The sequence below is a fragment of the Bactrocera dorsalis genome, chromosome 4 (genome assembly GCF_023373825.1).
Source record: "Bactrocera dorsalis isolate Fly_Bdor chromosome 4, ASM2337382v1, whole genome shotgun sequence".
NCBI classification, from domain to species: domain Eukaryota; kingdom Metazoa; phylum Arthropoda; class Insecta; order Diptera; family Tephritidae; genus Bactrocera; species Bactrocera dorsalis.
This window is the reverse complement of record NC_064306.1, coordinates 32,636,929-32,662,970: the sequence shown is the minus strand read 5'-3', so window position 1 is coordinate 32,662,970 and position 26,042 is coordinate 32,636,929. Positions and strand designations below refer to the sequence as shown.

At 37.3% G+C, this 26,042-nt stretch overlaps 1 protein-coding gene across 2 annotated transcripts in view; it reads right to left on the bottom strand.

Annotated features, from left to right (window-relative positions):
• Nucleotides 1–26,042, bottom strand: part of LOC105222866 (uncharacterized) — a 114,504-nt gene that overhangs the window by 31,964 nt on the left and 56,498 nt on the right. For both annotated transcript variants that reach the window (XM_049455113.1, XM_049455114.1), the window contains exons 3-4: nucleotides 13,993–14,139; nucleotides 9,539–10,409 (exon numbers count right to left, since the gene is read on the bottom strand). In XM_049455113.1, the coding sequence (XP_049311070.1) occupies nucleotides 9,539–10,409; nucleotides 13,993–14,124 (1,003 nt within the window). In that variant the 5' untranslated portion in view covers nucleotides 14,125–14,139. The remainder of the gene's footprint in view (nucleotides 1–9,538; nucleotides 10,410–13,992; nucleotides 14,140–26,042) is intronic.

Here is a 26,042-nt window from a genome sequence, read left to right as displayed (position 1 = left end):
TTGTTCATGAATAATTTGTGGATTTTTTTGCATCAGAATCGACCGTTTTATTTCTTTACTGCATTACTCAGAAGAAAGTGAGCCTCATAGATGATTAAAAAAAAATCGTAATCATTTTCAAGTTGCTCAAATGTAAAATTAGCAAATTCACGGCGGGCCAATGGCTTCAGTTCTTGAGTGAGAACAATTTTATATAGATGAAAGCCCAAATATTTCCTCAAAATCTATTAGGTTGTGGTTTAAGGCAGTCCCAAATCTTGAGAAGATTTGAAATCGAAATTGCGGTCTACAGCAACACTTGCCTGAACGACAGTTCTAATGACTAAAAATATTTACGTATTTCCTAACCCGTAATGACTTTTACATGGTTTGTTTCGAATGTAATAGGACTGATTTGCTTCTGCCGCGACTGTACTTCAAAGCGTGCGCACACCGACCGTAGACGCCGTTCCTAGCTGGCGAATGAGCGGCTGGTCCTTTGATGAAGAAGTGGTATGAGGCTTAAAACGATGCTTTTTGTCTTTTTTGACATCAAAGGCATCGTCCACCATGAATGTGGTTCTCCTGGACAAACCGTCAACGCCAAGTTTTACGTGGAAGTCTTCAAGAGACTCAAATGAAGGGTCAATCGAGTTCGACAAGACACCGCAGCCGATTGGAATTGCACCACGACAACGGCCCGGATCACACGGCCTTTCTTCTGAATAGCTACCTAACCAAGGCCGGCATCACAACGCTTCCGCAACCGCCCTACAACCCAGATGTGTGATACACCTGACTGATTTTTTTGTTTCCTTTCCTCTAAGAATGCCTTCCGTGATGCCTTCAATGCTTGGAAATCGCAAGCAATGATATTCATTGATTTATAAAATCTTTGTGTTTAGTAGAGATTCCGGAACAACCTCTGATTTTAGACGACCTAAGCGAAAATTGTCTTGAAGAATCTATGAATTCGACTGAATTCACCATACCAACGACAAAGACTGGTCCTTGATGGAGATTCATCGTCAAAAAATGTACTCGGTTCATTTAAGCACTCTGAATGAGTTAATCCATGTTGAAATTTATAAAAAATAAACGCTCACCTTTTGAGCGAGAAGAATGCTTTATGCTACTGTAAATAACACAAATAGCAGTTGTATGTCAAAACGTTCTCAGTATGCATGCCATCAAAAATGTCAAACTTTCCTATAAAATTCTGAGTTTCCAGATTGCAACATAGGTAAATATATTCCAACTTGACTGTAGCCAAATAAGAAAAGGAGTTATTTGCTTCGACCGCTTAGTCGCCAGTTTAGCTTTTTGGAACTCTCTGCTGCTACTGGGAATGAGCCTCAATTCAACTTCCATCTGCAAAAATTCTTCATTTGACATTACAAACTGGGTTTTTACATATTCTACCAAGGATCTGAAAACCTACGGAAAGCGCTCACTTCATAGAAGACTGTGAACTTTTTATAGGACACGTAATTTTAAATTATTGTCTCTGCAATTAAACTATAGACTTCTAATTTCTTTAAAAATTATAATTTAATATTTAAGAAAAGAATTGTTGACCACTTGCAATCGAAATTGTATACTCTATTTATAAATACGCTTTCATAAAAAAAACATATTTTCTCATCACTCCTTTATGTATGTGTCTTTTGTCTTCTCTCCTTTTCATTGTTATCACTGAGTGTTTCTATTGAAAAGATTGCAGTGATTATTTTATTAAATTACTGATAACTTTGCACGATAACGATTTGTTCTTCCACAGTGATAGCGCTTCCCTCCTTGCTAGTCGAATGGCATCGCCTTCGGTGAAGCAATTTCAATTACACTAACTTAGCAGTAGCTCAACATGGTCAGAAACACACATTCTTCTTGTGCGATTATTTTCACTGCTTGCAGCATTTCAAATTGTTCAACTAACATATAGACACGTATATGTACATATGTATCAGCACTCATCCATTTCTTGTGCAACAACCTTTTGTTGTTCGGAATTTTCTAATTTTCTCTTGGATTTTTTTGCAAATTTTTTCAGTTTTGTTGGCAAATGCTGATACTCGTCTCTTTAAGCATAAAGCCAACTTACATCGACATATTGCATTTTCACTTTATTTCACTTGCAGATGGTAGCTAATTTAAACTTCGAAAGCTTGGCTGACATCTACAAGCACCAGATGGGGAGCAGCAAATTGCTCCATACACTAAAATTGGAAGATGTATTATATGTAGTTGTATGTGTGTGGGTTGAAGGATATTCGTGTGAAAGTGGTGTTTACATGCACGCTTGGCTCAGCTGCGCTTGGTTATTAGCAAATTTCACAATTTTGCTGTGATTTTATAGCGAAGAATGAAAGGACAACCAATTTTAGAGCTAATTTCTCTCAGCGGGGGTCTGGCTTGACTAAAGTAGGAAAATTCTGCAATTTTATATAAGCAATTTTCAAAATTTGTAATTACATATGCACCTGTATAAGTAATATTTCATTAAATAGGCTTTAGATGATGCCTAGAAACTTTATCTCCAGAGAAATAGCTATTCGGTGAATTAAGCTTTGACAATATTGAGAAAGAATGCATAGGAATATCAAGTCAATGAATGGGTCTTAGCACAATATGCATGTGTGGAGATCATAGGCATAGTTTTCTTCGGAATCAGTCGAAACCAAGAGCTTACTATTTTTATTAATCAAGTTGCTAAAGAGAGTATTATAGTTTTGTTCACATAACGGTTGTTTGTAAGTCCTAAAACTAAAAGAGTTAGATATAGGGTTATATATACCAAAGTGATCAGGGTGACGAGTAGAGTTGAAATCCGGATGTCTGTCTGTCCGTCCGTCCGTCTGTCCGTCCGTCCGTGCAAGCTGTAACTTGAGTAAAAATTGAGATATCATGATGAAACTTGGTACACGTATTTCTTGGCTCCATAAGAAGGTTAAGTTCGAAGATGGGCAAAATCGGTTCACTGCCACGCCCACAAAATGGCGGAAACCGAAAACCTATAAAGTGTCATAACTAAGCCATAAATAAAGATATTAAAATGAAATTTGGCACAAAGGATCACATTAGGGAGGGGCATATTTGGACGTAATTTTTTTGGAAAAGTGGGCGTGGCCCCGCCCCCTACTAAGTTTTTTGTACATATCTCGGAAACTACCATAGCCATGTCAACCAAACTCTATGGAGTCGTTTCCTTCAGGTATTTCCACATATTGTTCAAAAATGGAAGAAATCGGATAATAACCACGCCCACCTCCCATACAAAGGTTATGTTGAAAATCACTAAAAGTGCGTTAACCGACTAACAAAAAACGTCAGAAACACAAAATTTTACAGAAGAAATAGCAGAAGGAAGCTGCACCCAGGCTTTTTTTAAAAATTGAAAATGGGCGTGGCGTCGCCCACTTATGGACCAAAAACCATATCTCAGGAACTACTCGACAGATTTCAATGAAATTCGGTATATAATACTCTCTTAACATATATATGACATATACGAAATATGGGGGAAATCGGTTCACAACCACGCTTTTTTCCAATATAACGCTATTTTGAATTCCATCTGATGCCTTCTCTGTATAATACAATATATGTATACAATAGGAACCAAAATAAAAAAATATGTAAATGACGGATAATGAAATCTCAATTATCACTTTATCATGCGAGAGTATAAAATGTTCGGTGACACCCGAACTTAGCCCTTCCTTACTTGTTATTAATCAATTTATATGAAAGGCAATATTGCTTTTCCTCGAACGAGTCGGTTCGTACGTCTGCCTGTGTAAACGATAACTTTAATAAAGCTTGAGAAAGCTTGGTGAAATTTAGTAGCTGTATTCTTTGGTACCCTGTGGAGATTGGTATCACGAATTAAAAATATTGGACCACAAAATGTCATTAATCAGAAAATTAAAATGTTCTATAAGTAACTATATGTTAATCAGTGTAGAACAAATAATAGAGTGTGGTGCCTCCCATCTTAATAAAGTCAAAATCGAACTATATTTGTTTAGATCCTCAGACATCGAATATGTAAACCTTAGCGCCTTTTGCTGACTTTATACCGAAAATATCGTCCAATCCGAGAGATTTTTTTATTGAAATTTCTCGCTAGCATAATTTTGTTTAATGCCAAAGTTAAAGTCCTCTCTCGACGAACAAAGACCATCAAGTCCATATAAGTCATTCATCATACCCGTGCTGCTATATGCTGCAGAGGCATGGACAATGACAACATCTGATGATTCGGCGTTACGAGTTTCCGAGAGAAAGGTTTTGGGAAAAATTTGTGGTCTTTTGCGCATTTCCAACGGCGAATACTGCAGTCGATAGAAGAGCTGTACGAGATATACGACGCCATTGACAGCAATTTAAAAGATAGCGGCTAAGCTGGCTAGGTCATGTCATCTGAATGGACTAAAACACTCCAGCTTTGAAAGTATTCGATGAAGTACCTGCCGGACGGAGCAGGGAAAGGGAAAGATTTTCACTCCGTTGGAAAGAAAATGTGGAGACGGACCTGGCTACCCGCACACGCACTTTTGACAACGGTTTTCCCATCGGAATAGCCTTAAAGACCTTCTTCTATTCGATTTTAATCATATCGGAGTCGCCACATTAGTCTTTAGAGCAAGAATGCGTACGAACTCAAATCAGGCGAATACGGTAGTCTCGGTTAAGAGTCGAGTTTTTGCCAAAAATGTTTAATGCTGTATGACATGGTGTATTATCATGTTGAAGAAATCAATAATTGTTCACTTATAATTACGGCTGTTTCAGACAAGTAGAGGGTTGAGAACGCGTTGACATCGAACCACGTCAAGAATGTCCATCAACATGAACTGATGATCAACACAATAAAATAAAGGAATTGGTGCTTGGAATTCGGCGGTTAGAGTCGGTCAGAGACTTTATTGGCTTCGTTGGAATATCAGAAGGATCAGTGAAAAAAATTTGAAATTTAGGCCAAGAAAAGTGAAAGCATGTTATGATCCGAAAACAGACGATCAATCGGCCGAATATCGCGGCAAAGACGAAACGAAGCGGAGAAAATCATGTCAAAGTAGGTCAAAAGAGGAAGATGTTCAATATGAATCGCTACGCGTATTAAAGGCTATTACGGAATTGACTTTATCAATTGTTTCGAGGATTGGACAAAACATTCATGGTTCACGGACGGAGCACCTGAACATGCGCAAAAGGTGTGCGAAGATGGTCCCAAATTGCTCAGTCATGGATCTTTGAGTCCCAAGACAAAGAGACATTTTGAGTCGACATAGGAGATTCAAGCTGCATGCACCTTGATTCATAAGGCTATTCCGGAGAATGCCTTCCGTGTAGACTTCAATGCTTGGAAATCGCGCTGCCAGCGCTGCATCGACGCAGACGCAGAAGGAGCCTAACTTGAAAGTTTTTTTTTTTATTGCATTAAGGGGAACGACATACATTTTGAAGAATAAACAAGCTTACTATTTTTTTCTGTTATGAATATATGCACAAAGCTTAAGCTGTTGCTATCAGATAAAACTAAGTTATAAACAAAACTCAAACTTTGTTTCAATATGAGTAGTCTATATTTGATATCGCATTTGCCTTCTTCTGTCAACTTTGAGGTACGATATATGCTTTGTTCAGCTATTAACTTCCTCATCTATTTAATTTTTTTTTTATACGGGTATTTCCGCACATTTTCATATAGCTCACTGGCCACCTCGTTTGTTCGTTTGAGCTCATTCAGGCTACATGACCCACAACGGAAACCTTTCTAAACATGCTTTGGGATTGAAGCCTATGTCAAATTTTATGGTTTTTGTGTAATTAATTTTTAGATTTGGCTCACAGCAGCGTAATGGCGTGAGTGTGTGAGCAGTACTCGGTTCATGGGTTCTTAAATAAATCTATCGCACCTAAACACACCATAAACACATTGCTCTACATCATTACATACCATATATATTATCTACACGTACGTATCTTCGCAAATTAATTGCACGCCAAAAACCCGGCATAACCGCACATTTAAATTAATGCAACTAATGACCTTGCTTTTATCTCATAAAAAATTGCATTAACTCATCTCATTTTAACGAAAAGCGGCACGGCCAACTTTTTCAGTGAACAAAGCCCGCGTGTGCACTTAAGCTGAGTGGATTTACGATTCCTTGTCCTTTTCGCTTGTGCTCATAAAATTTTTATTATCTGATAGAAGAAAACCCGAACAAGGCAAAGGCACAGTAGCACATTTCGTGAGCAAAGGCAAATAATATTTAAAATAAACAAGACTGGAGAGGAGGGGTAAGTGCTAGAAATACGAACGATAAAGTAGCGGAGATAAAGAAGAAGATAGGCGTGCAAAAGTGACCGACAAAAGGAAGCGACCAGCAAAATCAATTGTGGTTTGAGTGGTGTGACCAACGCAATATTTTACCATTACAAAGATAGGCAGCTTAAGTGGACAAAATGGCGTTTGACGTGTAGGCTCAGTGATTTTGTAGCTTCATTAATGGCTGAAAGGGTGTTTCTTCTATTCATAACAGCCGATGCCTTTTTGTCAGTAGGAAGTGTTGTTGATTGATATTTGTTTGGTTATTATGAATTTGTAGATAACTGCGAAGATGAACATAAAAAGGGAGAAAATATAATGGAAACGGAAGTGAATTAGGCAGCAAATGAGGAGGTGGGCCACATAATTGATGAAAGCAATGGAATGTATGATGCGATAGTGAAAACATTCAATAGAGGACTAGGATAGCTTTCAATGGCAAGTCAGTTATAAAGGGTGTCTCAAAACTAACGCAATATTGGAAATAAAAAATAAAATTAAAGCAAGATTTAAATTTGGCGCCATTTATGTAGTAAAGTGTTGACAAACCAAAAAATAAAATAATTAATTAACAGCTGACAGTTTAGGCTTAGTAAAAATAGGTCGCTACACGATAGAACAGTGTGCCTTCATTATTGAACAATATTTCAAGAATAATGAAAGCAGTTCGTATATTTCATACAAAATATGGTCGGAATGATGTTTTAACTTGGTCAACTGTGAAGTGATTACATGATATGCCCGAAAATTTACATCTTGCGTTAATTTTGGAACACCCTGTGAATGTATGTATAATAACAATGATGAGTTTATTGTTCATATGTTATGTTATCCATTATTAGTGAATACACTTACGATATAATATCGAAAAATAAAAACACTGGCACATTTACTAAAGAGAATTGTACATGAAATGATACAATATATGAGGCATGGCTTTATAAAAGTGTACAGAACCAAAAAGCTTCTAAATTAATGCTTCGTGGCGGCCATTTTGGTTTAACGATATCAGTTTACTATTCTCTTGTCCACGATACTTGTTTATTATTATCAAAACCAGTCTAGTCCAGTCGAACTTTACAGTTGAACAGAACAGTTTGAAAACAGATTTTGTTTTGTTTTCGTTGCTGGCTCTTTCTTCTTCTTTTTCATCTTTACTGGCGTGTACGCAGCTTCCGCGGGTACAGTCGAGTTAATAACAACGTGCCTGTCGTTTCTTTTTTCGTTATTTGGGGCCGATTCGAGATACCAAGTGCAGCCAGGTCATCTGATCTTTCAAAAGGAGTGCAGGTTTTCGTTTCCTTCTGTTTCCATCGGCAGGTAGTGCGCCGAATACGTTCAGAGAAGGAGCGTTTTCAACCATTCGGACGACATGACTTAGCCATTGCAACTCCTGTCTCTTGATTCGCTGAACTACATATGTAAATTTCGTTCAGCTTCGTTCCATCGACTGCAGTACTCGCTGTTGCCAATGCGCAAAGGACCATGAATCTTCTGCAAAACTTTTCTCCCGCACACTCCTAAGGTGGACTCATCAGATAATGCCATTCTCCATGGCTTCGTATAGCCGCTCGGGAATGACGACGGACTTGTAGAGTTTGTTCTTTGTTTATCGGGAGAGGACTTTACTTTTCAATTTAATGCAGCCCCAACTAGCACTTGTTGACAAGAATGATTCTGCGTTGGATTTCACGGCTGAAATGGGGTATAGTTATGCTTCTGTGTAAGCAGTTATAGTTGTAGGACCATACCCAGTTTCTACCCTTGCCTCCTTACCGCACACCCTTGAAACGTGAGTAACCCTTGTGTAGGTTGCGGAATCCAATCCGTGTGGAGCCAGGGGTCACGGCTAAAAGAGCGGAAGCTTCAGCGAAGTGACTCATATATATTAGGTTTAAGGGTTCGTTGAAGTCTATGGGCAGCGTCTGTTCACAAGTGATGCGGTTGTGAACGGGGTTCGGTCCTCAAACAAGCAGCTATATAAATGTGTATAAAGTTTTATACTACCCGCTTAGCGAGATTGTGCGCTGGGTTTGAGACCCACCACGTGGACGCCACTCCCAATGAAAAGAAAATAATAGCCTCGGGTGAAAGAATTTTATATATAAAAAATGTTCGAAGTAAAGTTGTGGAACTTAGTTAGTTCCTTGATAGAGTAATTTAAAATTATCAATAATTTTTCACAGACTTTCAAGTGTTAGTCACAGCATTGCATAAAATAGATAGCATCAGGTGGTCTTTTTCAATATATCAGAGTAGAAAACCCTTAGGAAGGTCCCGAAATACTGCTTTTGAAGCTTCGTTCCTTGTAAAAAATACAAGAAATCATTGTTAGAGCTGATCGCTCTTCGAACCATCACTTAAAGCAAAAGCTTTACTGTTGATTTAGTAGGTTTATTTTAACACATAGCTGTCGACAACTTAGCTTCTCTCTAAGAAGTGTTCTACTCATAAGAAAATCTGAAAGAAACTCTTCTTAATCTATAGATTCCAACACGACCTGTCTATAGTGAAAATATATGTGCCAACAGAGTCGTGAAAAATAAGGAAAATATAAAAACATTCTTCCATGGCATTTTAAAACCTGTGTGTATAGAACTGACACGAATAAGCTTCTCATAAAATACAAAGCTTTAAAAAGGCCTTTAAGACTATAGAAATCTTACTTCATCTATAACATCAATATTTTAAGGAAAAACTCGGCTAAGCATACATATAAAAAGTGTAAGAGATAATACTATTTGGTTCTCTTTAGGTCACAAACAGCCTGAGGAACTCTATTAGCTTGATCTTGGTTTATGTTTTTTTGTGATGCGGACAAGTTTCGCTCTTTGCTATTATGCTTTGTCTCTTTTCATTACTGTACTTAAAATTATTTGGTTAAGAGGCTTAGGCTAGTCCATTGTATGTATTAAGCCCTTAGCTGTACTAGAGGCCACTACCGAAATAGCATCGGTTTTATGTATTTACCTTACAGCATGTAAAATTTAAATGTGACTATCTGAGAAAGACTTGAAATGAAGCCAGAACTAAATATGTTGCTTCTAGGGATTATTACATATAATACCGTGGAAAAGGCAGTGTAAATCTCTGTATGGTAAATGAGTACATACAAGCTCTATCTCCCGAAATAAGTACCAACTGTGAGTTGAAATTAAAAAGTAATGAGCGTGTGTGTAGTCTGAGTCCTTTTGAAATATGGTAATATGGTTTTGCACTCACCAAAATCGAATGCTCTTTCCAATATCACCGAATGCCGTTTTTGCAAAGCCGCCGCACGCTGTTGTTGTTGCTGATGGTGATGCTGCTGCTGTTGCTGTTGCTGATGCATGTGTTGCCCAGCATACAAATGCTGTTGTCGATCCTTGCTGCCGTCACCACCGCTGTTGTCCTCGCCGTCGGGTCCCATGCGCACACTACCGCTAATCTCATTGCTGTAATCCGACGCATACGCCGCGCCTGTAGGCTGATATTGATGCACGTGTTGTTGTAGGTAGTGACCAGCTGTTGCAGCCGTCGGCACAGTTACTGCGGATTTTGTTTGCATTTGTGCTGATTGCTGGGCCAAACGGTGTTTATGCGGTGATTTCGGTTGTGTTGGCTGTTGTTGTTGTGGCTGTACCTGCTGCTGCTGCTGCTGGAGGGGGTGATGGTGGTGGTGCGGCGGCGTGGCGCCAGCTATGTTGGGCAGTTGTGGATGTTGCTGATGCAGGCAGCAGTATTTGATGTGCTTGCAAAATAAATTGCCATTGCCATTGGCACTGCTGCTGCCGCCAACACTGCTGCCACTGCCAGTGCTGTGTCCACTGCCGATGCTATGACCGCCACTCTGTCCGATGCTATTCAATGTGATAATGCTGCTACTGCTACTTATGCCGCCGCTAACGCCACCGCCACTACCATATGTGGCCGCTGGGTTGCGCGGTCGATGCACGCGAAACGAGCTCGAGCGGCCGACTGAGTGGTGTGCGCCCTCGCCGCTGGCACTTTGCGGGTGTGTGGGACAACGGAGGCTACCGCCGTGTCGACGCTGCATGAATCGGTTGCTGTTGGGCGCCGTGCTGTGGCTGGCATTGTTGTGATGCGGTATCACCTGCACGCCAATGCGAAATATAGAACGAGAGTGATAGATAGACACAGAGTATGAGATGATTTGTATGCAAAATGATAACACTTATTTGTATAGTGAATTTATGGCAGTTGGGAAAGTAGTTTTACAGTTTGTCGAGAAATAATTCAGTTTAGTTGCAATTTGTAGTAGAAATGCCATTATCTCTAGGCTAAATACTAGGTAGGACTGAGGGGGTAGGTATTGAAAGCAGTATGTGTGTATTTATGTGTGACTGAATGTATCAATGTGTTGAATGGGAAAGTAAAATTTAAATATGGTTAAAAATAATACATTTATACATTTAGGGGTGTTCTTTCGTTGGATTTTAATTAAAGAAGTGACAGACAAAAGAAAGGGTTACACAAATGTTTACATAAAATATGTTAAAGGATACAGGGTGGATAAAATTACAATTGTAATTGATTTGGTGAATACGCCGAGCAGCTGACACAGAAATATTTCGACATGCAATGTACCGTTTTAAATAAATATATAAAGGGATACAGGGTGGGCCAAAAGTACGCTTATTTCTGTTTCGGTGATTACAACGAGTAACTCACGCACAATAAATACAAATGACTAGACAAAAAAAGGATCTCTGCCGTAGCTCAAATCAACAAAGTCCCACATATCGGACCACCTTCGAACAATAGCCCTTCGATTATGACGGCACACATTTTTTTTGCTTTTACAAAAGGGGTATAGACATCCGAAAAGTCAATCAATAAGTGAGCACCTATCTCCCTTTCTTCCTTTTTCACAGCAATTAACCTAACACTTTTTCTACCAAATTCGCGGCGATAATATTGTAGAGCTGGACGAAGGAGTTCAGACTGGATTTCAATATTTCAGTCGAAGCCATTTAAACTCCGATTATAACAACAAAACACCCGATAGCCTGTCCTTTCACTCGGTAAATGAATCGCGTACGGCGTGCCAAAAAACAGAGTCGCATAAAATCCGCAAGCCGGTAGCAGCCATTCACGCAAAACAGCGGCGTTGTTGGCGGAATGTAATCAGCCGCGCATAAAGGAGCTTCAGACTTGCGAAAGCGAAGCCGAAATACTTCGAACTAATGAACACAACAATCTCCTATCTACGCAGTTTCTGGGGGAAAGTTTTCGCCGAAGTCTTCTTTGCAAACAACTTCTGTGAAGGGAGTCGTCTCTCAGAAACATTAAGAGTATATTCCAACTAAATGTTGACTACAGTTCTTATCGACGAAACTGCGTACGTAATTAACTTCGGTCAAGCACGTCACACACAGTAAGTATATCAATTGACTCCTTCCCAGTGAATGGCGTCCTTGGAGTTCAACCACCAGCCTTAAAACAGAATACCTTGTGCACCTTCGTTCTGAAGGCCGTGTTAGGTTAAACTGCTATTTATCCAGAATCTACGTTGATATGCCGAATAAACTTAAAAACTGCTTGAAAGGGTGTCATTACTGTAACAACCGCTTTACATGGCTCATGAAACCAATCCAAGCCTTCCCCTATCGTTCGACCCCCTTTCATAAATTCGCACTAGGTGGTTTCGATCACAACTATCATGCGCCTTATACCCAATTATGGTCGATATATCCATTCCAAAAACAACCACAATTATTATGCAACGCTCTTACGGAGTAAATTCCCTAATATATTTTGAAAACACGGGCACACAGAGTGGCCAACTACTTACATTATCTTTTTAAAAGTGTCCTTGTGTCTTTTATAAAAATTATAGATATAAATTTGCCTCGGACTAGTCCATTTAAACAGCGCGCGTAAACCGATTCTTTCTTCATACAGTGGTCCAATTTTTATATTTTCGTGAGATCTCCATATATCAATTGATGTTCGGTTGGTTTTTACGGTGCGAAAAGTATGTCTGCGGTTTTTTACCATGACAGAAACCCTAACAACGTTTTTGATTGGAGTTTTGATTTTTCAAAGGAATTACGGCTACAGAAAATGCAACAGAAGTATTATGGGCAGTCGACTTTATCGTGAACACAAGTATTTGTGTGTCACAAACCATACAGTGAAGGTCGTGAAGTCATCGAAAACTTGCCTCATGTTTGTCGTCCATCAATCCCTGTGAGTGCTTGAGAATCGATCTCTCTGGATCCACTCAATACATTTTGGTTCATGTTTTGGGTACAAAGGGTGGCCATGCTAGACTCGTACCAAGACAATTGATGCTTAACAATGTACATATGTAGCTAAACGGAAGCCGCAAAATCCAAACTTCGCTGTTGGCATTTCACCAGCGACTTATAACAAGCGTGTGAAGAATTGGATTAAGCGTTGGCATACATTTATTGAAGTTTTAAAGACGATAATAAATATTTGCGTTAAATTAAGTGTAAAAATAGTATATTTGCTCCAGATCTCAGCTGGACAAAATAATAAACTTTCGTAGATACGAAGTGAATATTTTCGAAAAGAATAATGGAAAAACAATAGATACTTTTCACAGGAGAGGGATGGCCAACATTGGTTACAAATAAAAGTAAAAATTTTAATATTTTCACTATGGCTGAGTGTATTGCTTAAGCGTCTATCAGTCTCGGACCTGAGAGCTAAAATTACGGGCGAATTCAAAAAAACAAATTTAGCTTACTGAGCGTACTATTATCAACACCATCACAATCTTGAGACCTAGCACCGTGCAGAGTCGATTCGCAGCAACTCGGACTGACGTATGGAAAGAATTGGCGCATTTCGCGTCGAAATCTTAAATTGATAGCGTACGTACTAAGCTTGTGCAAAAACTGAAGCCGCTCGACCTTCCCAACCGACATCGCTTCATTCTATGGGTTCTTGAAAAGTTCCAAGAAGATCCAACGTTTTCGAGCCAAATTTTGTTCAGCGATGAGACCCATTTCCTGAAGAGACTTACAGCTGCCATTACATCCAGAAAAAGCAATGGTTTGGTGTAAATTAGGCACCGGTGGAATCAAAGGTCCATATTTTTTCAAAATTGATGCCGGTGAGAACGTTACCGTTAATGGCGACTATTTGATGCTTGAAATTGAATTTCACGTTTTGAGCCGGTCGATTGGCAACCAAGATCGTATGATATCACATCGTTTGACTTTTTCCTGTGGATATACATATATGTAAAGTTTAAAGTATATGCGGACAACCCCGATCTATTCAGGCCTCGAAGCAAAATATCTCGCGCGTCATTTGCCAGTTACCAGTCGAAATGCTCGAAGGAGTCAAATAATGTTCCTTCCAGTGAAAATAAACATGCCTCATTATTATCGAAGTTTTCGTGTTTTTTCTTTCAAAAAGTAAGGAACTTCGAAAAGGATCATCCTATAGTTAAGAAGCAATTCCTGAGATGTTTGTATTTATGTTTTTACACGACAAAACAACAACAAGTCCTCTCAATATTGGGCTAGGGGATATTTGAAAATAGGTAACTACAACTTAACGGGATCATTCTTCTTTAATTATTATTGCTTTTTAATTTACTCATACATTTATTTACTTATTTTATGCCTCATCGTTTTTGCTTTGCTTTTATATTAAATTTAATTTTTTTTATTTGCTTAAGAAATAGTTAGAATTACCTTATCTTCCAACAAATTCGAGAACAAATCGAGATGATCTTCGTCTTCGCTCATAACGGCAAAGAAATCCTTGAATGTGTCCGGAAAGGAAGCCGGAAATTGTCCTTGACGCGAATCCAATTTAGCGTCCATTGCTGGCGTGTTTAGCTGGAAGAGAGTGAAAGCACAAATATACGAATGAATTGATTTAATTACAACAACAACTTGCTTTTTGAAATGTTTTAAATATTTTGCGCGTGCAGACAATTTGTTTCGCTTTCTGTTCGATAAGCGTTCGTTAAAATTTACGTCGTGGCCGTGTCGAAAAAAAAGGCGAGCTCTTCTGTTGGCGATTTTCTTAAAGTTTTGCTTTTCATAGCAGCCATTCAGCTGTGAAGATTTTCCCGGCTGAAAACTTTTCTCTGTCTTTGATCAACACGTGCGAATAAACGACGCGCTGGCTCACTACAGTGAGTGTGGTTGGGGTTGTATGCGTGTGTATGCGTGTGTGTGCGTGTGTATGCGTGTAGATAACTTATTTAAAGGACAAATGAAGCGTTGTTCGTGAAATGAAAGACGCATTCCGAAGGCAGTTAGGCGGGCGTGCGGGCGCCTTGTTTGATGCTAGTTTTCGCCCATTTGCGGAGGGAATACAGATTTTTGCTTGTCTGTTTGGTTTGGCGAATCCTAATTGAGCAAATGATTGAATTTTATTAAAGTTACTTGAGCGCAGGGACCCAAGCCGAGCACCTGCACTAAAGTTGGCGGGATAATATATATTTATCTATACATTATAGACTAAAACGTATATATATATTTATATCTGTACACCTCCAATATGAGCGCTTTGCTTACCATGCGAAAGTTAGACTCACTATTTCAACGGCAAGTGATACGCTTGCCGCCATCATTAGCAAGTTGTTTTGTGGTCAGAATTGGGTGTGGTTTAGAAAACTTATATTAAATTTTCTACAGAAATATGTGAAAGATTTTTGCGTTTCCAATAATGAAAAAATTTAAGATTTGCCTTTTCTTATAGGCGTGTAAAGTAAAGGGTGATCCAAGTAGAGGTACTTTTTTCAATAGCCTCCTTTTAAGCGCGAGCGTACTATTCACAACACCATCATCCATCTTGAATAGACCATGTCCAGTACTCATTAATATAGCAGTCGTAGCTGAGAGTGAGTACACGAAAACCTTGGAGAGTCGATTCGGCGTTCGTAGCAATTCAGACTGACGAATGGAACGACTTGGTACATTTTACGTCGAGATCTTAAAATGAAAGCGTACAAAATAAAGCTTGTACAAAAATCGAAACCGCTCGACCTTCCCAAGCGACATAGCTTCGTTCTTGAAAAGTTCCAAGAAGATCTCGACGTTTTCGAGCCAAATTTTGTTCATCGATTAGACCTATTTCCGGCTCAATGAGTATGTAAACAAGCAAAATTGTCGCATTTAGGACGAAAAGCAACCCGAAGAGATTCAGGAGCTGCTATTTCTTCTATAAAAATCAAGGGTTTCTTGTGGTTTGTGGGCCGGTATTTATTCAAAAATAATGCCGGTGAGAGCGTAACCATCAATAATGACCTTATCGCGCCATGATAACCCACTAGTTGGTTCCTAAAATTGAAGCCCGCGATCTCGTTCTCATTTCTTTCATTAAGGCGGCACTCCTTACGGAATCGGAATCTCGAATTGGATCACCTTTTTAAATTAAATTCCAGGTCCACGAAGAACTTTTCTTCTTACAGCAGCTTACAGAAGCTAGCAGTTGGTTTTAACATAATAAAATGATGCTGACTTGAGTAGAAAATTATAATCTTTAATTTAACTTGATATAGATAATTTAATTGTAGTGTGCGCCGATTAGTTTATGATCTCAATTAGATTTAGTTGAATCCACCGAATCTGACGTCAGAAAAATTGTGTCTTAGAACGTATCCATAGCAAAAAAAAAGAATCGATTTTTGGGAACTATACAAAAAACTTGGTTAGAATCATGTACCAGGTTGTTCAATAAGTTTTGTTGTTTGATTAGAAAAACACAATATTATGATTCAAAATACATTTTATTATCCAGTATAATCTCCCTGAGCATTAGTCGCTGACGGCCAAATCTGGTGAATGCGGTGGATGCTTCAATAATTTGAACGTTAATTCGTGGATTATATTGTCCTGATGAAAAGAGATTTTTTTCTTCTGCAAACCGGGTCCTTTTTCAAGAATTTTTTCATTCAACTCAAAATTAATGGTTTTACCAGTTTGCAAGTAATCCACAAAAAACTTCCTTTTGCATCCCAAAAAACTGATGCCATAACCATCGAGGCCGATTTCCGGACACAGACTCGTTTCAAAGCCGAACAACCAGGCTCACACCACTCTTTAGCCTTTTATTTTGATTTAGGATCATGGTGATAAACCCAAGTCTCATCCATACTGATGAAGCGACGTACAAAATCCACCCTCTCTTATCAAACTTATTGAACAACCTGGTATATTAATCTAAGAGTTTTGGATTAAAAGTATTTGTTTTTTATTTTTATTTCAATACCGATTTTGGGATTTTAATGACAATGTGTGTCCAACTACTTCCTTTAATAAGTTATACATTTATCAAAATTTATTAAATATAATTTTTTTAATTGCTGATATTAGCTTTACAATGCTTGGTTTCACAATTCGTCATCGCAAATAGAATATGTAAATTATCCAAAATTCAGTACACACAGAAATTTAAACATATTTTTGTGCTTTGTAAAAGCTCATATATCCACCACAAATTCTTCAACCACAAAATTGCGATTATGATTTCCAAAACACTTGTTTGAATTCTCATTCGAGATAAAATTTCTGCTAACCCTTAGCCAAGCATTGTACAATACCGCGCGTACAATTGCGAGACAAAAAATTAATTCCTCAAAGAATTTGCCTAAATTCAGGCTAATTAAATTTCATTTAATTACAATTGTGTTTATGAACCACCATAAAATGTTAGACATGAAGAAAAATTTAATGAGTTTTACAATTCAACCGCAAAGTGAAAAGCGTGCTACGCGGCGTATACGTTACATGCAAGCCATAGAGTGACTTTTACAAAGTTTTTTCAACAGACAGCCAGACAGCGTGGCGACACATTTACATACATATTTTGATGTGGATATATACATGTGCTGGCATATATATTTTGGTTTACATATATATATATATACAATATATGTACTCATACTTTTGTTCTTTTGTTTTTAACTGTAAGTATGTATAGTATGTATGTGTATGTATTACTGTCAGAGACAGCGTATATTTGACTTTAATTCTCCTCTTCCCTTTCATTCTGCTGCCTGTGTGGCCAATTAAATTTTCGCCGCTTTGTCTTTGTAGTCAGACATTATTTGTGGGGCCCACTTTCGTATAGGCGCTCTTGTGGGCATCGTTTGTTTGAGCCTCACTCTTTTCGGGTGAATTAATTTTTATGTTAATTAGTTGTTAACTGGATTTATAGTGGAATAATTGGCAGTGACAGAAAGCCGGCGACTGCAAACTTATTCGTTCTGCGTGTTGAAGCTTATAATAAGCAATTTCCATTGTGCCCAGGTGTTATTAGCATTTCAATTATATTATTTCGCTTCAAATTGGAATAGAAAAGTTCGATAGGTTTTTGTGAGATTTTGCCAAAGCCGTTAAGCCTTGAAAAGCAGGTATTTAGAATAGGGCTTAAAATGAAGATTTGCGAAACATTTTTATTTTTTATTGAATGAAATTAATTGAAGTTATGACTGGTGGAACGGCCTGTTATCTGGGGCAATATAATTTTGACTAAAAAAAAGAGAATTAGTGTTTTGAAGAAGATGAAAATGAGAACTGGGATAGTCTTAGTTGTAATGTGAGTATTTTGTAAATTATGATTAATCGTAAACCTTTAGGGATTCAAAATGAGGCTTATCTTGTCAAATCGTCAATAAAAAAATATACAGTACTCTTAGATAATCTGAGTTTGGAAATTAGTGAATACTTCCGCTAAGCAGGTGTTACGAATACGGTACGTTTACAGTATACACAAAAAAGTGAAGCTCAAGCGTCTCAAGGTGTCTTATCACACATGCGCTGGAAAACAATGAAAATAAGCTTTTTGGCTTTGTCCTTCAACATAATCTCCATCTATCCTTAGAACGGCCTTCCAAAGCTTTAATACGGGTTCAATTATGATCCTTTCAAACTTCTACGTCATTGAGTGAAGTTCTTAAGCATTGTGCACTTTTTAGGTATAGGAAAGCTAAAATAGGCGGTCATAGTAAATTTGGTGTCTTAACGGTGGTTGCGGAACTACTTCGTAATAGTGTTCTCTCAATATATTGGTTGTATCGAAAACTCAGTGACCAGAATCGTTAACTAGATAAAGCAGACCAATCAATCTTGAGAAAGATTGGATGAAATGTCATAAAATTCTACTTTTGTTCTACAATTGTTTGAGTTAAGACTATTACTCCATGAAAACGACTAAAATATTTTGTTTGTGCCATAATCTTGTGGGCAGATTTTTAGCACAAATATACCTTCTTAGAACTTATATATTTTCATGTTTCTCTTATTTCTTTAAAAATTACATAAATTTTTCACTCCATTATCGATGTTACTAAATATTTAAGAAGCACATTTAGTGCGAAATTAAAAAAAAAGGGGATTTTATATATATTTCGATAAGAAAATAGTTTTTGATTTACAATCCTCTCATGTATAGCCGCTCATTACCTTCAGCTCCACCTCTTCATTTATAAATAGGTTTTTCTCAAAACATTTTTAAAATTTTGGGTAATCAATACCCGGCAACAAATGATTCCATCCCCTTTAAATTTTTTTCTTTATTTTCTGTTTACAGTTCTCGATGATCAACGTTTCTTGATCTGATCAGAAATCACACTTTTGCAGACCAAGACCGACCATAACTTAAGTCATTGCAGGGATACTATCTTCTAGTAGAAAATGTTTTTCGGTTTCACCCGCGGAGAAGGTCGGATTCACTGTAGAAGTGGAGGACCTTTGTTTAATTTTCTTTCTTAAAAGAATTAACGCAGTAGTCTTTTCGTTTTAATTATCAAGCGTGTCTTTTTTTAGCTTGACTAATATGTGTTCCCTTTGCAACACATATTACACAATCAAGTCACGAAATAACTAATATGAAAAATAATCTAAAATATATTTTATGTGGTTCGCCTTCGGACAACGAGATTGCCATACCAACGTGACGATTAAAATAAACGAGTTAAGATATATTTCGTACGAACCAAACGCCTCAAACGACAAAGCAATAATAAGGAATATAGTAAAAAATTATGAAGTAATGTTCATATACAAATGAAAATGCAAACATTTACTATATGAAGTGAGGAAAATGCAATGCTGAATGAAGTCACGAGAAAAAAATTTATGTGTACCTATTTTAATGTATTTATATTTAGGTGCTATGGAAAGCATAACAAGTAATGAGAAAAGTAAGTAATATTCGTGATGTGTGTACTTCAAAAATTCGTGCATGAACGTGAAGAAAAATTATCAGCTTCCGTTTTGCCAGACACGTAAAGTAATAAAAAGCGGAGCTCAAGTAGGTTAGAGAAAGTTAAATGAAGTGCATGCGAAAATATGAAAGAGGGTCAAGCGAACTCGCACATTCGCAATTACAATCGCATTAATTAATGGTAACTCAAGTTGTGATTGACGTGGGGATTATTACTAGTAAGTTTGTATTTGGGGTAGCTTTGATTGTATGCGAAAATATATACATAGAGTATGTATATAAATAGTTCAGTGTGTTAATTACTGGTTGACATAAATGGTTTACATTTGAATCGGCAAAGGCGCAAATCGGTTACACTGGCGCAGACGGGAGCGTTTACGAAGTGTCGAAGGAATGCTGCTATTTTTTTCAATCAAAATTTGAACATTCCTTACAATGAAATGGACTTATGAAGGTGTGCTTGAAATTCGCTCCTTCTTCAATGATATTTCTAAAATCGTGAAACGCTACGTCGCAGAGGCCACTTGTGGCAACTTCTGCTTATACGAGGTATATGTGGATGGAAGGAGAAAAGACAGAGCCAGCCTGAAGATTTTATCTAAAGAGCTCTTTGTCAATGTTGTTGTAACTGTTTTCTAGTCTCCGTTAGGATGGCAAGAATTAGATAAGTTGTCATCGAGGTCATGGTAGGCCAAGTAAAGTGCTGTTTCGACGGGGTCGGACCATAGGGAGAGTGGTGTCAGATGTGTAGGGTAAGCAAGGCATGCAAACCGCTGGTGAGTGTCATGCGGGGACTCGTTGCGCGCTGGGTATATGGATGTTTGATATGTCATGGTCGTTTCTGAATAAGTAGGAATTTAACCTCAGCTCTTTGTTAATCTTAGCTTTAGACTACTAGATTACTGGAATGTCCTTCAAGCAGGAGTGGCCGCTATAAAAGTGTCAGTAGACATATTGCTACGAAGTGCATATCGGACACTACAGAATATAGCTTCCATACAAACTGACCGATCCAATTTAAGTTCTTGTAAGAAAACCCCTTTTATTAGATATCATCTCAAAATTTGGGACGGATTAATGCCGAAGAAAATGGTACAATATCCGGCCGAAGCTAAAATTTTAAGTTTTATTTTAAATTGGATGTACTTTTTTTATTCTAATCATGAAGAAAAATAAGTTTGATGACAAAAAATTGTATTATATTTAAAAATTTCTAATCTACATAGTATTTGAGATGATTTTGCACACTTGCCATAGAATTAATAAAAGCTCCTGAAAGCACATTTGCATGGATGAGCATAAAAACTTATAAATTAAACGATTTGGAAGCCACATAATGCTTTGACCTCTGAAGTATATTATGTGGTGTGTATACATGCACCTATGCACATCCTTCTTACATATTTTACCTAATATAAGTACAGCCATACATCTCCATCTGAACCATCCTCTAATACTCACACATACCAAATGGCAACGCTAAACTCTTATAATGCTTTCACTCTACTATTTTTCTTTCACTTTCATATTATTTTTTTCTATTTTCCCACAATAAAACAATATAGAAAAGCTTGCCAACTTTTATGAGAATTGCATTTTGGCGGTTATGACGTCATTATTGGCGGAGCGTAAGAGTTGTGAAAGCGATAAGAAGAAATGTTTTTGCCAAATAACTCGGCAAGCGGAAAGTTGGCGAAAAGCAAAAATAAAAGAGCGCACAAAAGTAGAAAAGATGTTGAAGAAGAACAAGAAGTACGCTTCGCAGCAATTCGTGCGCTTTATGCCGCACAGAGCTTATGCTGCGCAAGAATACACCGGATTACATTTTATGTTTTCTTCTTCGTTAAGCTGAAATCCTTGCAGAGTTCGTTTGATTTTTTTCTTTTGCATTAACTGTCTTAGATAGATAAGAAAAAAAAACAACAAAAACATTTAATATCTCTTTTGGCAGGTGCTTTAACCGTTTTGGTGTCTGTGTTGTTAGCTTTGCACTTTTATTAATTCTCAGCTATGTGTGTGTATGCAGGACGGGAAAGTTTTAAGTCTTCACAATAATTGTTTTATAAAAAAGGGAAAATACGCAAAGCTTTAAAGTCAAATTAAATCGAAAGATGTATGAATTTTATTGAAGAAGACTTTAAGAGAAGTCTGAGTGGAAAAAGTTGGCCTTAGGAAGACACCAAAGAGTAATAATTAGTTACTAATTTCGCGTAAGTGCAAGAGATTTCAATACAATTCTCTTGCTTTGACCTCTGTTAACAGGAATGACTTTATTTTTGCACTTAATTTGGTCTGTAATATTTTATTTAACAACTGTGTCATCATTTTTTGAATTATAACATTTTAAGTGAAGAAATTTTGTTATTTTGAAAAACTGGAATGGTTTTTGAAAGTAAAAAATTACCGTTGAAGCAAAAACTTAGCTTGAGGACGAGTTTCCGAACACTGTTCCAGAAAGATCAATCATCAAAGATTTGTATATTAAGTTTAGAGGTGGCGAAAGACCGAAAGACGGTGAATGCAGTAGACATCCAAAAGAGGTTGTTACCAACGAAAACATAAAAAAATCCACAAAATGGATGACGTACAGTCAAACTTCAAATGATTGCTCGCTAGGAAAAACTACAATATTTTCATATCAAAAAGTGATCGCTGAAAATGAATCCTGCTTTTAAGCAAAGGACAAATAATACTACAAAAATACTCGTAGTAATGAAAATCAGTGTATCACCTTTGATACGAATTATGTTAAAGGTGACACACTGAATAAAAAATCTATTTTACTATGGTAGGCCGGGAAATTTTCTATTACTTCCAGAATAAATTGGAAAAATTAGTTTTTTATATCTTTCCATTCCCAAAACATTTCTCTAATCCACATAGATTGGGCATAGCATAAAGGAGTCCCCTTGTATATTTAATAACTTATTTATTTTGAGCATTAACATCTTTTTATTATAGCATATTTAGTATAGTTTTTCTACTTAACTAACTATTGTACACATATTACAATGTCTATTTTTAATTTTCTGGAACTTTCCTAAATATAACCATAAAAATATGTATCAAATATCAACAATGGAAATATTAAACATATCTATTAAAGCAAAATTTGGCTCCATCGTCATTTTACTGCTGTTGATGCCTTCCTGTACAATGTTCCCGTACATTTTCAAGATACGCTCCCAACGCATTTCTCGCTCGACCTTTCTGCGTGCTTCTTCTAAATAACCGCGTCGTACTTTGCCTATAGTTTTACTCCTGGCACACACTCGGAAGTTTATAATGTCTGTGTTGCCGATTGATTTTTGCACATTGGAGGACTTACGTCTGTTGTTCGGCTCCATGAATAATCTGCGCCGTGCTCGTAACTTTCTTCGCTGACTCGTTGCGTTGCTGAGCACTGCGTCAATAGAGTTTTTGACTTGCTCTCGATTTTCGTCATTTAAATTTATTTTCAGTTTAGTTGAATCTTCACCTTTTAATTTACAAAGATAAATTGTCAGTTCATTCATATGGATGCGTCTCAAAGTTTTCTCCGAAAGTGTATAGTTTTCGGACAGTTCGTCATGATTGTAGTTATCGTTTCTGATGTGATTCCGAATAAAGTTTAATTCTGCCATTATTGAGATATCTGCTCTCTAACTTTTCGAGTAGGTGAATGAGTCCACAGCGACAAGTGCGCCGGTTTTATAGTATAAATAACAGGTAGTTGTAGTTATAGAACAATGTGATTACAAGTAATACCCAGAGGGCAGGTACCAAAGTTGAATTAATGTAATAATCGTTTCATAATAACGCAGGCAGAATACTCAGGTAGTTTACAAATAATACAAGAGTATTGTCGGTGGTGGGTGTGCTCTATCCGATATTGTCTTTAGGCACTTGACAGTTAAAGGTTCATCGTTTAATAATAATAATCTCGTCTTAGGAGCATAAAATCCGGTAAGACAATAAAAATATGCGGTTGATTGTTAAGCTACCTTAACAAGGTCACATGGAAAGACCTGGAAGAAGTATACGTCAAGACTTTTGCATTTCCTCGTTCTATATTTTATACAAATCACTTCAAATGTTGTTTATATACAGGATATATTAAGTTTGTGGTCGGTGTATTGTCTTATGTCGTCCAGTACTGGAGAGAGGATTAGATTTAGCCATGATAGCCGTCTGCCTGTACATACGCCAACTAGTCATACAGTTTTTGAGATATATTCATTTGTCGCAGCGTCCGATATCGGATCACTGCAGTATATAGCTGCCAAATGAATTGATCGATCAAGTTCTAGTCTTTATATGAAAACTTTTGTTTTTAACGAGCTGTCATTCCGAATTTTGGCATCGGTTATTGTCCAGGACAACGGCGCAATCTCAGAGAAAATACGCATTTATTATAGCGTCGGTGCTTCTTCGAAACCTGTCTTCTTGTTTTTATTTAAATTTGTGGTACACGTTCTATTTGGTAACAACTCTTCAAAACAAAATTTATTTTTTGTTTGAGGACACTCAATTTGTCAACATACTTGTATTTACTTCGAAATGCTTACCAAAAACAAAACCACCCTATTTAATCAAATAACAAGAAACCTAGGGTGAACTTCGCTGCAGAATTAATTTAAAAACGCTTAAAGCGAAATTGTTTTTTAAAACCACTAAACGGCAAGTAAACAATACCACAACAACAACAAGAACAAAAAGGATTTAAAAGCATAAAACAGCTACAATAAAAATTGAGCGCTCTCTCATGTATACATACATATGTACTTATGTATATAAGTATGTACGCATACATACACATGTACATCAAGCAAAAGTGTTTGCTTTTATCAAGATCCCTCCCAGCGCCATGTGGTACACACTTCAATGCCAGCAGCGAGGTCCTTATCATAGTTTCAGTCAACATCTTCACAGCCGCACACTGAGCGGTGTCATCTTTACCTGCCATCTTCACTTTGGTTAGTGTTCATTGCTGTTAAGAAAAGTTATGCCACAAAATGGTTGTGCTCGACGTTGTCTGGCACAGCCGCAACGTTAAGTAATTTTTTCCGAATATATTCAAGGGTCCCCCACGAATATGAGTGCGAATGCCTAGCGAACAAGTGTTGCCCGAGTGTTGGTGACTATTATTATGGCTATGTGTGTGTGTATGTGTGTCTTGTTGTTGCTGTTGTGTATGTAAGAGAACTTAAATTGTCAGCGACAACATTCCCCACAAATGTACACACACTGCTGACATTGGACGAGGTTGCTGGAACTGAAAGCTGTCAGCTAACGGTAAGCCGCCGAAATGCTAGCGCACAAAACACGTACCAAAAGTGAAATAAGAAGGAAAACAAAAGCGTCGGGGAAAAAACTTTTCGAATGCCACATGAATGTGGCCTTCGCCTTCGGATATAAGCATACGCACACAGTCACATGCATAAGCATCTATACGTGTGTATATTTCAACGAAAAGCCTTGACGTCCCATATTAAGGGGAAGATTTTATATGCTACCTGCATGCTGTGTATGTATGTATGTAGGTAAGTATATATATATATATATATTCATGCAAAAACATGCATGTGCTACATACATATGTACATATATTAGCTTCTAAGTCTCTCTTATTAACCGCAAAGTCGAAAACAAATAGCCGCCACCCCAGGAATTTTAGCGTTGGAATTTCCACAGCTTATATATAAAAAGACTCAATTGAGAACACACAGGCACTTATAAATATTTATGTTTGTACTTATTTCGGCAGCTTTGGCCGTCGGGTAATTTTGCTTATTATTAGAATTTGCGCCTTGGATGGGTCTCCAAAAAAACTGAGGCAATTTGTCGTACAAGCTCACCAACCACAGCGACAGCAAACAATCAAACTAGCAGCAAAGAAAACTTGGAACAAAAATTTCATGGCGCGGAAAAATAGAAAAGCGCTTTACTAGGTTTCTAGCAAACGATTTTTTTTTTGTGAGAACACGGTAATAATATTTGGGAAACCAATATGCTAGCAAATTGAAAAACTCTAGCTGCTAGAGGGTTACTATAATTTTCTTTTCGTTTTAACCAACACTTATTTTGGAGTATTCAATATTAGGGAAGTGGGAAATATTTATGCGTCGAAGTGACGGAAGTGTTGACAACGAATAATGACAAACAAGTAAGGAAGTGCTCAGATCAGTTGTAACTGAACATTTTATACTTTTTTATACGGTTAACTAGAGTAACGATAATCATTACATGTAGTATAATAAAATATTTTCGGCATTAAACACAGTAAACATAGTATTTGTTATATGTTCAGTTAATTTTATCAACATATCTTACATATTGACCGATTTGTATATTCGTGCAAAGTTCCCAATACATTCATTGGTGCCTAATTTGTATACTGGAAACCGAAAAAACCTAACTGGAAAGTGAAAAAACAGGTTTGAAATTTCGTTCTATTAGAAGTAGGCGTGATCATAGTTCGATATCGCCCGGACTTTATGGGTTTTCCCTTAAATGTAGGTGGTGTCACGCACATTGACCAATTTCTACAACGGCTACTATAAAGTTCTTTTATCTACGAGTA